Source organism: Pundamilia nyererei, unplaced genomic scaffold, assembly GCF_000239375.1.
Source record: "Pundamilia nyererei isolate P.nyererei 1_Seehausen unplaced genomic scaffold, PunNye1.0 scaffold00077, whole genome shotgun sequence".
Lineage (NCBI taxonomy): Eukaryota > Metazoa > Chordata > Actinopteri > Cichliformes > Cichlidae > Pundamilia > Pundamilia nyererei.
In genome coordinates this window covers 285,163-297,318 of record NW_005187478.1, presented here as the reverse complement: position 1 = coordinate 297,318, position 12,156 = coordinate 285,163, and the positions used below count along the sequence as shown (strand labels likewise).

Below are 12,156 nucleotides of genomic sequence, written 5' to 3'. Positions count from 1 at the left end.
CCAAACCGACATCATGACCAGCAGCTTTACAGCTGTGGCTCCAACAAACATCAGCTGATACTAGAGAGTAATATTAAATAAATTCTAACAACAGCTGATCAAGCTTAAACGTGCTGCTGTTGTTTAGCGTGACATCCGCTGGTTTCCTCTTTCTGGCACAAAGTGGGCGATAAACAAACAAGAGAGAAAAGCCGATCAGCTGATCACTGATCAGTTTCATGATTGAAGTAGAAACAGGAGAGAGAGGGGAGAGAATGAAAGAAGAAGAGGCAGCTGTGCGGCGTAAACACAGAATAAATCCAGCTTTGTGTCTTTTTCATTGTAGCTGAAGTTCGGGACAAACTGTTCTTTTTCAGCTCAACATGAAACGCGTAATATTTTCTCTGAATATGAGACGATTCCGTTTTTTACGGAACATTTGGCAACTCTACTAACTAACCTTATGAATAAAATAAAGTTCACCATCAGTAACATCATAGCACCACCCAGCTGTATAGAAACTCCGTCATGCTAGCTAGCACGCAGTACGAGTTATTGTAACTGACTGTAAAAAGTCAGCACAACGAAAATAAACTCCACCTAAACCTGGTTTATATCTGACCCAGATAGACTGCAGGTCATAACTTCTTACCTGAAGTTCACCTGACACTTGGACCTGCGGCCGCCTCGGGTCTCTGCTCCTCCTGCCTCCCCTTTCTGTCATCCACCTGCTGGCCTCTGTGGAAGCCATAGTCACCACCAAACAACTGAACAATGGACTGGCCACCGGTGTGCCCGATGGCCAATCCAGCTATTGTCATGCCATCAGTTAACCCTTAGCTGGCACGCGTGCCCAGGGTTGCCGACCCCTGCTCTAGAGAAACGGATGCTAATACAAAAGCTTTTCTTTCACTAATGGTTAGTGGTTGGGTGACACCACTAAACTACCCCAATGACCCTGATCAAAAGTTTACATACCCTAGTTCTTAATAGTGTGTATTGCCTCCTTTAACGTCAATGACTGCTTGAAGTATTTTGTGGTTGTTGTGGACGATGCATTTTATTTTTGCAGATGGTAAAGCTGTCCATTCTTCTTGGCGAAATGCCTCCAGGTCCTGTAAATCCTTGGGCTGTCTTACATGACCTGCATGTTTGAGATATCCCAAAAGTGGCTCAATGACATTGTAATCAGGAGACTGGGATGGCGACTCTAGAATATTTACTTTTTATCCTGTAAGAAATTAAAGGTGGATTTAGTCTTGTGTTTTGGATTATTGTCATGTTGGAATGTACATGTGCATCCCATTGACAGCTTGCGGGCTGAGGAGTGCAAATTTTCCTCCAGTATTTTCTGATAACATGCTGGATTAATCTTGAAATCAATTTTGGACAGGTTCCCTGTGCCTGTGTAGCTCATACTCATGCTCATGGGGCGATCGTGGCTCAAGAGTTGGGAGTTCGCCTTGTAATCGGAAGGTTGCCGGTTCGAGCCCTGGCTTGGACAGTCTCGGTCGTTGTGTCCTTGGGCAAGACACTTCACCCAGGGTGGCTGTGGTTACAATGTAGCTGCCATCACCAGTGTGTGACTGTGTGTGTGAATGGGTGGATGACTGGATATGTAAAGCGCTTTGGGGTCCTTAGGGACTAGTAAAGCGCTATATAAATACAGGCCATTTACCATACATCCCCAATGTAAGTAATCCATCCCGGTAATGAGGCTTGCTTCCGAGTTAGCATATTGTAAATAGGCTGCTTTGGGGCATTACTGCAGTTGTGGTTTTCATCTGGGGACCATGTAGCCCATTGTTCTTCAAGTGCCCCTCTTTTTTTTTTTTTCAGCGAGTCCTGTATGGCCGCTGTGGTTATTTGTGGGTTTTTCTTTGCAATTTTCTGGCAGTTTTGGCTGAAGCTTTTGTTGGTGTACCTGTCCGTGGCTTGGTTTCACCATAATTCTACTTCTTAATTAGAGTTTGAACACTACAATTGTCTGGATACCTTTTTACTTCCTTTTCCTGTTTTATAAAGTTTAAGTTATCTTCTGCCACAGCTCCTTTGATAAATCTTTTTCTTTCTCTATGGCATCAGGGGAGGAAGACAGGACAAAGACATGCTGTGGAAGAGAGCAAGAGATTAATAATAACTAATGATTAAACACAGAATTGTGTGCAAACACATAGTGAGTGAAAAAAGTTGAGCAAAGAAGAAATACTCAGTGCATCATGGGAAACCCTGAGCAGACTACACCTATTGCACCATAACTCTATGCTTTATCAAAAAGGAACGTTTTAAGCCTAATTTGAGTCTTTTAGATTGAATAGAATGAATAATTTATTCATGTTTAATCTGTTGATTTAACACACAGATTGATAAAAGTATTATTTTTATTAAACTTCAGTATTTTCTGGCTCAGACTGACTCACAGTGGTGCTGTTTCAATCTAAGGAGACTGCTGCAAATTAGAGTTTTGAAACTTTAAACTTGATTGGCAGATGGCCCCGCCCCTCCCTGTGCCTGGTTCTGCTGGATGTTTCTTGTTGTTAAAATAAAATGTTTCCTCCCCACTGTCGCCAAAGTGCTTGACCATAGGGGGTCATATGATTGTTGGGTTTTTCTCTGTATGTATTATTGTAGGGTCTACCTTACAATATAAAGCGCATTAAGGCGACTGTTGTTGTGATTTGGCGCTGTGTAAATAAAATTGAATTGAATTAAGATAACCTTTATTAAGATAAGAATCCATCAATTGAATCCATTTAAACATTAAAGCTTACTGTCACTTGGCTATGTGACAGTCTGGCAAGCTGTCCAGGGTGTACCCCACATCTCACCCTGCGCAGAAGAGAATGGATGGAGCTTAATTTCCCACAGCCTAATCAAGGAGGCACAGTAAAGTTAATTTGATTAAACAGGAATCTGTGATCTTTGTTTTGTTTCCAGCAGTGTAAAAGAGATTCAACAGCAGATTACAATCAAGTATTCAATTCAATTCAGTTTTATTTATACCACACCAAATCACAACGCCTCAGGGTGACTGTTGTTGTGGCAAAGGTTACAGCTAAGAATCTATATTTATTATTGATGTTTATCTGGGAAACACAAAGCATACTGAAAAACTTTTAAACTGTCCTACTCTCCCCACACAAATGGTGAATGCATTCTTTATTATGAAGTACTGATTGGTCAGTAGGCAGCTATTTCATACCTGTTGATCTCTAATCTCTAAACACAGCATAAGTTACCATGGCAATTTACTCCGAGTGAGAAGTGAACCATCTTCGCAGAAAACCCAGGGTTAAGTTTGAAGGTACTTTGATAAGCTAAAATCCTGCTTTCCAGTAGCGGCCTCTCTATTACAGGGCCATCAAGGCAACCGGAGCCTGGAATATCCACAAGCAACCAGCTGGCAACTTCAAAACAACAGCAAATGACACACTGATTTACAGGTACACACCATTAGGATCAACAGAAACAACACTGGACATTCACACAATCATTTGGCTTGGAGAAGTAGAGTCGGGTGTAACAAAAAGAGGGAAAGTAATCAGAACAGAGGGGATTACACTACCAGAAGGCAACAGTGCAGTCATTGAGGACAGCTGCAAGTACCCAGGAATCCCACAAGAGGCCACTAGGAAAGCTCAACCACCAGATCAACGCAAGAAACATCATCATGGAAGGACGGGTCCCTGCATGGCATGTACCACCAGCAGGTAGAAGTGGTTGATATAAAATATCCTACTAATTCCTGGACAAAGCTGGACTAAAAGACAGCAGACACCCTGGTAAAACAGCAACAACCTATAAGCGTAGAGGCTGGGGTCTGCCACACCAGGCAAGACCCTAGGTGCTAGCTGTGCAAAGACCCTGACACAATCCAGCACATAACGGCAAGATTCTAGCAGGCAAGGCATACATGTAACACCATAACCACGTGGCTTGGATATTATACAGAAACATCTGTGTCGAGTATGACCTGGAAGTCCTGAGGCAAAAATGGGAGACGTCCCCCAGGGTGGTTGAGAATGACCGAGTCCTGTGGGACTTCTAGATACGGATGGACAAACTGGTGATGGGTTAGCCATCTGACATAGTGGTAGTGGACAAGCAGAGGAAGATGGCCATAGTGATAGTTGTATCTATACTAAGTGATAGCATTAGGAAGAAGGATCCTGAGAAGCTCGCTACCAAATACCAAGGGCAGAGAGAAAAGCTAGAGAAGATGTGGCGGGTCAAGGCAACTGGAGTCCCCGTGGTAATCTTAGCACTTGAGGGAGTGACCCCCAAACTGGGCAAGTGGGAAATTATTATTGTTTGCGTATTTATTTGTGTATGTATGTAGATGCACTTTCTCTGATTTTATATGTTATATATTTATTTAACATAGCACAATAAAACAGCACTTTCTCTATCGTGCACATACAGATGGGGGCAGCTTGGGTTTCAGGAGTTTCCTCATGGCCAAGGCTAAATTCTTGTGACGTGAATTACAACTAACTTATCAACCCTGTAGAAAGTACAGTATACAGTTTTCTGTAGTGATAGTTTCATTATTTAAATGGCAGGTGGTGCAGAGATCAGTTTGCCAGAGAGACGGACGGTGGTTTCTGAAGCTGCTGCAGGCTGAAACCGACCGCATGGAAGGCTGGTGTCGACAGATGGAACTCGACCAGCGGGAGAACGACCTGCCTGAGGACAGTACGTCTTTGTGTGTGTGTGTTGTTGTTGTTCTTCATGTCAAAAAATCTCTCTCAGACCCCATCCTTCGTGTGTGTGTGTGTTTTCCTAATGCTTGAATCCTCTTCCAGAGGTTTAGGAGGCAACATATAAATTTGATTGTTTCCTAGAATCTCATTCAATAAGTTGCGTTTGAGTCAACTGCTACTGAAATACTACAAATACAGTGTATTACCTCCATTGTGATGATATATCAGTTCAATTAAATCGTATTTATATAGCACACAGAGTGTGCAACAGTTTGATAAGATTAGGCTTTCTGGAAAAGTACTTTTGCCCTCAGTGCTCGATAAATGGTAACATGACCAATATAGCAAGTATATTGGGTCCTAAAGCTGCAGAAGGTCACTGCTGAAAAGATTGGCTGTTAACAAAGTGCTGTATGGAAGCATACTAATGGAAGGGAAAAGTCTGCTAGCAAATGGTGCACAAGTAATAGAGACATCTGCAGCCTTAGGAAGATTGCCAAGAAAAGTGTCAATTACTTGAGAGAGATTCACAAGAGGTGGACTGAGGTTGCTTAATAACAGCTTAATAGTGTTCGTAATAAGCAAGTCTCAGTTTCAACTGTGAAGAGAAGGATCCGAGCTGCAGGTTCAACAGGACGAGTTGCAGCAAGAAAGCCATCGCTAAGACATCAGAAGAAGACAAAGAGACGTGCCTGGGCCATGAAACACCGCCATTACACTACTGAAGACTGGATTACGGAATGATGAAGCAAAATTTGAAATCTTCGGTTCACCACGCAGGATTTTTGTACGCCAACAAGGAGGTGAAAGGATGGTTCAACAGCGTGTGGCATCAACTGTCAAACATGGAGGGGGAAGTGTGATGGTCTGGGGCTGTTTGCTGGATCCAGGGTCAGCAGCTTGTACAGAGTGAGAGGCTCCCTGAACCAAAACAGCTACCACAGCATTCTGCAGGCCCATGCAGGACCCTCTGGTATGCACCTAGTTGGTCAGGGGTTCATCCTACAACAAGAAAAGGACCAAAACATAAGTCCAAGCTATGCCAGAGCTACCTCAGGAAAAAAGAAGATGGTAAGCTTGAAAACACGGAGTGTCTCAGTCTCCGGACTTAAACCCCATCGAGCTGATTTGGGATGAACAGAAGTGTGAAAGCAAAGCAACCTACAAGGTCCACATTTATGGGAACTTCTGCAGCAGATATGGGAAGAACTTTCTGAAGAATATCTGATTTCTGTTGTAGAAAGAATGCCATGGGTGTGTACAGCTGTTATATCTACTAAAGGAGGCTACTTTGATGAGTCAAAAGTTTAGAATACACTTTGATCTATAAATTGATTCCATGATTATTTTTAACTCTAATTGCTTATTTGTGATTTGCTTTCCTTTCAGAGTGCAATTAGACGCTAAACTGCATAATTTACAAGAAAAAAATTGGAAAAGTATTCCAAAACTTTTGACTGGTAGTGTAAATATATTGTATATATATTATATTTATTATAGTTATTGTTAGCCATTGATGCAATGACTATATTGTACTTTGTGTGTAATGAATGTAGTTTATGTGACAGTTTACTTTTCTGCGTTAAAATCAGAAAAATAAGAATGGTTCCAAGATATTCTAATTTTACACTACTGTAAATAATAATATAGTCCTCAGGATTGTGTGTGACCAGGTAGTCAGCTCTGGTATGTAAAACAAATTCAAACAGTCATAAAATTGAGCATCAAGAGCATCAAGAGCAATGGCATTTAATGGGACAGGGTTACACCCACAATCAGAGTAGGTTCAAATGTCAAGCTCTCAGAAAAGCTCCTGAGGCTTAAACAAATTTGTTAGTTGCCAATCAGTGATGTTGTAGTATGTGCATGTTAAGAACAGATCAATATGTAGAAGACTCTCTTTCTAAGCTCTGTGTCTGTGCTTATAGTCCTAGAGAAGATGAGAAGTGCTATGGGAAGTGCTCAGCTTCTGATGTCCCAGAAGTTTGAGCAGTTCAGGGAGCTGTGTGAGGAGAACCTGGTGAGTCTGAAGCAGTGGAAAGCGTTTTGTTTCTGTGTAGCAGACTTAAGCCTAACTAAAAAAGTTTTTTTTATTTCATTTCTTCCTTTTCCTTTTAATGAGCTTTTTAATTTCAATTTTTCCAATATTTTTCTTGTGTTTTCTAATGTTTAACCTTTTAAATTGTTTCATTTACTGAAGAAAAAACCTTTACTTTGATTATACAGTGAATATTTGATTGACTGATCAACTGAATGTAATAAAATATTAGTAATGGCAAATGGTAATTAATGCCAAGCTTATCATACAAAATGTCATCATATATTTCTATAACTGCATACCAGTATCTTTTACTATTTCAAGTCAAGTCAAGTAGTGTTTTATTGTCAGCCCAACAATATATACGCTCAAGTATGCGGTGGGACGAAATATTGTCCTCCTGGATCAAATGTGTGTAAAAATAATAAAATGAAAATGAAAAAAATTAAAATATACATATATACAACCATACAAAAATAAGATAAACTAAGAATAAGTACGGCAGTGTTGTACTTGAATAGAAATAGAGTAAGAATAGAAAAGAATGAGAATATTTACAATACACAGACAGAATTCACAGACAAGTTTTTTGAGATACTATATATACAAAGTTTAACATGAGAGTGTGTATAACAACTTTTTATTCATTTTCTTGTTTTTTTTTATTTTCTTCCTGCTTATCTACTGTCATAGAACCCCAAAGCCCACCCTCGTCCAGTAGCCTCAGATCTGGCCGGTTTTTGGGATATGCTTCAGTTGTCAATCGAGAACATAAGCCTCAAATTTGATGAGCTTCACCAGCTCAGAGCCAACAACTGGCGGCCCTTGGATCCCCCAGACAGAAAGGTACACTCACAACTTCCATCATCCATTGGCTACATGATTGCTGATCCAGCTCTTTCACTGCATTACTTGCCAAAAGATGACCTCTGTCGGTTCCTTCAAACCTTTTTAAGCATTCACTGCTGACACATTAGAGGTCAAAGATTCCTGCTCAAAACATTCCTAAAACTAATATGTGTGGCTACACATCATGATTTTGACTTTTTTGTAGAGGATAATTATCTTTAAAGAAATTCCAATAATAATAATAATAATAATAATAATAATAATAATAATAATAATAATAATAATAATAATGCATTTATTATATTTATTTATATATTTAAATACTATTTAAGTCAGTTTTACACAAGTTCAGTTGATATATACACAATACACTAGACTTGACATGGTACCTGCATTTAATTAAAATAATTAACCTTAAGCTAAGTGTAAATATTGAAAATAAAGGTTTGAGTCATGACAGCACAGAATCTTAGAGCAAGCAGTTTTCCATAACTCTCAAATGACTGAAAGCTACAGATAACCTTCTAGTGACGTGCCTCTGTTACAGCCTAAAGCAAACCTCATGTGACTCTGTCAGACTTCATGTCCGACTTAATGATTTAAAAAAATAAAAATAATATAAAAACTTGGTTCACTGCGTTGACATCAGAGAAAAGTAAGCAACACTAAAACAACTGTCTCCTCCAGGACTGTAATCAGAAAAATCCATCTGGCTCTATGATAGTACAGTCCTTGTTATTGTCATGTTCTGTAAAAAAGTCATGATGATTGTTGAAGATCCAAAAAGTTAAATGTTGCTGGATCTGTTTGTTTTAAGCATCTAACTGTTGAACTCACAGGGCTCTGAGTGTGATGATGTCAGACTGCTTAGTGACATAAATGTGCCTGCAAAGTTGTTGGAAGGCTTAAATACTGAACATGAGCAAACACAGTCAGATAAAAATGAAAAAATATTCAGTGTGACAACCAGGATCTGTTTCTTATACTTGATTTAATCTGTCCAGGGTTTACAAGATTGCAAACTGAAAGCACGTTGCCTTTTTTAACAGTTACTATTACACAAACTGTTCATTTTAAGGTCCTTATTCATGTGTGTTCTTAAGCCCCTCTCAGACGTGCATCCACTGATGTTAATTGTATGACATATTAATATGTTTGATCGTGAGTAACAAAAGAAACCAGTCCATTTATTTCATATAGGTTTACCAACCAATTTATTAGGTATACTTGTTCAACTCCTTGCAAATATCTAACCAGATAATCACATAGGAGCAACTCAGTTCATGTAGACATGTAGACATGGTCAAGATGTCCTGCTGAGCATCGGAATGTGGACGAAAGGTGATTTGAATGTATTCTCAAATGGCCTTCTCAGTCACCAGATCTCAATCTAATATAGGATGTGGTAGAATGGGACCCACATATCGTGAGGAATGTTTCCGGCAACTTGTTGAATCTATGCCATGAAGAATTGAGGCAATTCTGAAGGCAACAGAGAGTCCAACCTGGAACCTACACATTAAACAGCCAGTGTACAAATTGCAAATTGCATTCATACCAGTCATGAAGTTAAAAGTTATGCTGACAGTCTCACACCTTTAACTCAGATGTAAGGTGAGCCTACACTAATGTTTCACTGTTAGCAGAATAAAATGAACACAGTCTTTGAGTGTCAGACTCAGTGAAGGCAGCAGTAGGGGAAATAGGAGCGTCTACTCATTACTTTGGATGGTGACCTACTTTGGAACATCCCTTAAGGTTCACAGGTTGTGTAAGGGTTTTTCTGTGTAGAGATGATCTAAATAACAATAACAGCATAATTACTGTACTTTCACCAAAGAGTGTAGGTGTGGAATTATTTTTGCAATCACTCTGGTATCATGTTTTGATTTTCCTTGTTTACAAAAACTGAGTGTTTTGGCTTAAAATCTCTATCCATGTAAAGTTGGCGGGGTGATGAGTCGTGTCCTAACAAAAGTCACAAAAAACAAAAGCATCTGACAATTTTACCCCCCTCCCCACTTGAAAAAAAAGAACAAGAAAAAAACTTTTATCATTAATGTGAATGACAGCGGAGGTTTCTGTGGTTATACAGATACTGTTGCCTGTGCATACGTGTGAGTGGATCTGTAACTGTTGCAGATGTTCAGCATCATTGTGAATATTAACTGGCTTTTTAATTTGCTCTCATTGTTGTCTTTTTCTTTCTTGTGTGTGTTTTTTGTGTGTGTATTGACAGTGAAGGTGCTTGCAAACATCAGTCAACATAAGAGCAATGCCAACAGCACAAGGCCTTGACCCTGTGGGCCTCCTAGGATTCATCATGTCTGTCTTTCCATCCATCTATCCATGCTGCTCTCTGCTCTTGCTTCCTTCTTTCACTTACAGCCACCTTCCTGTCTGTGGCTTTTTGCTTTGTTTGTTGTGTGGCTAAAACATTTTACAGGACATCAAACTGCTACACACCAGTTCACAGTAGGTGCATTTATAAGGATTTGCAAAAGAAGTTACAAAATCGGGAAAATGAAGCTCAGGCTAACCCTTTATCATTGAAGTATAATTCAAATATTTTATTTCAAATGTACACAGCAAGTCTTCTCATTCTTCTGTTACTTAAATCAATAGCAGATTTTTATTTGCATATCTTTCCATTTAGTCAGTACAGTCCCGATCAAAAGTTTAAGACCACTTAAGAAATGGCCAAAAATCATATTTTGCATGGTTGGATCTTAACAAGGTTCCAAGTAGAGCTTCAACATGCAACAAGAAGAAATGGGAGCAAAACAACATTTTTTGAGCCTGCAATTTATTGAAAACAACACGAAAACTGGAACAGGCTGTTTTACAGCTGATCAAAAGGTTAGGCCCACACCTCCAAAAAACCTGTAAGCCCCCCCCCCCCCAAAAAAAAGAACAGAAATCAAAGTTCCAACATGAACTCTGTAATGAGTAGCTCCACCATTATTGTTGAGCACTTGGAAATTTGTTGCGGCATGCTTGATGCAGGCTTTTCCATGAAGTGAGTGGTGAAGACGGCCGCACGAAGGGCATCTACTGTTCTCAATTGGATTTAGATCAGGGAACATGCAGAGTGATATTATTCTCCTGGAAGAAGTCCCTTGTCCGGCGGGGATTGTGCACTGTAGCACTGTCCTTTTGAAAAACCCAGTTGTTACCACACAGACGAGGGTCCTCAGTCATGAGGGATGCTCTGCAACATCTGGACATAGCCAGTGGCCGTTTGACGCCCCTGCACCCCTGAACTCCATTGCTCCACTGAAGGAAAAGCACCCCAGACCATTATGGCACCCCCGTCCACTGTGGCGTGTAGAAAACATCTCAGGTGGGATCTGCTTGTCGTCCCAGTAACGTTGGAAACCATCAGGACCATCCAGGTTACGTTTTTTTCTCATCAGAGAATAAAACTTTCCTCCACCTTTCAGTGTCCCATGTTTGGTGCAAAGGGTCAGTTGTGCGGCGTTCAGGGAGACGAGGCCTTGTTTTGTTTTTGAAGCCCTTCAGTCTCAAATGCAGTCTGATGGTTATGGGGCTGCAGTCGGCACCAGTAGCTTAATTTGGGTCGAGGATCGTCCAATGCCTTGATGGACAGCCAATTATATCGTCTGGCTCAGTGCTGAGACATTTTTTGGGGTCTTCCACTTGACTTTTTTGTTCCATAGCCACCAGGATCATTTAAGAAAGTCCAAATGACTGTCTTATTGCATCCCACCTCACTGCTTATGCAGTTCAACAACCCGACCACGTTCAAAAAGGGAACGTTTTTTGCCTTAGCCATCATTAATTGTATCATTTCAATTATATGATTTTTGTAATTTAGCTATCTTAAAGAGCAGCAATAATTTTAGCAAAATTGTCGAAAGTTTTGTTTTCAAGCCCGCCTTCAGTTCATAATTTTAGCAATTAATACGAGACGGTACTCACATTTTAATAGCTGGGATCAGCAGGAAGTGTAAAAATGAAGAGAAAAGACTGAAGCACAGAGCTATAAAATAATTCTTTCAGGACATTTATGGTGCCATAGAATGGAATCTAAATATTGAATAAATTGGAGCTATATCAGTCCTGCAAAGAAATAAAGAAAATGTCATACGTGCAGGAGCAGTCCTTGCCACATGATAGATAGGAAAGATGCATGCACACAGACAAAAGGACCCTTTCTCACTTGAACATACTGTATCTAGCTTACAATCATGCCAAAGCCTTGTTTGTTCAGACAAATACATCTGTCTCTGTCAGAGGTATGACTTCAGCTGTCTTCAAGCATATAGATTGTTACACAGCAACCAAAAAACCTTATTTGAAAGAGAAAATGGAAAGATTCTGATAATCAGTGGGTGACACATGCAGAATTCTACAGAATGGAGCTCATCTTAACTCATTCTCATTCCTAGGCATACATTTGCACACACACACACACACACACACACACACACACACACGTTGGTGTTTGTATATGTGTGAGAACTCTCGCTCACACGTCACACACATTCTGGCCCCTTAAACCTAATTCAACTTTTCTGCACTTTCTATTAAAAAGAAGTTACGGCAAGTTTGTGAGTCACTGAA

At 40.0% G+C, this 12,156-nt stretch overlaps 1 protein-coding gene across 3 annotated transcripts in view; it reads left to right on the top strand.

Moving 5' to 3' along the window:
- Positions 1 to 12,156, top strand: part of LOC102194642 (disks large-associated protein 1-like) — a 167,052-nt gene that overhangs the window by 152,607 nt on the left and 2,289 nt on the right. For all 3 annotated transcript variants that reach the window (XM_013911991.1, XM_013911989.1, XM_013911990.1), the window contains exons 12-14: positions 4,542 to 4,674; positions 6,611 to 6,702; positions 7,414 to 7,566. In XM_013911991.1, coding sequence (XP_013767445.1) covers positions 4,542 to 4,674; positions 6,611 to 6,702; positions 7,414 to 7,566 — 378 coding nt within the window. The remainder of the gene's footprint in view (positions 1 to 4,541; positions 4,675 to 6,610; positions 6,703 to 7,413; positions 7,567 to 12,156) is intronic.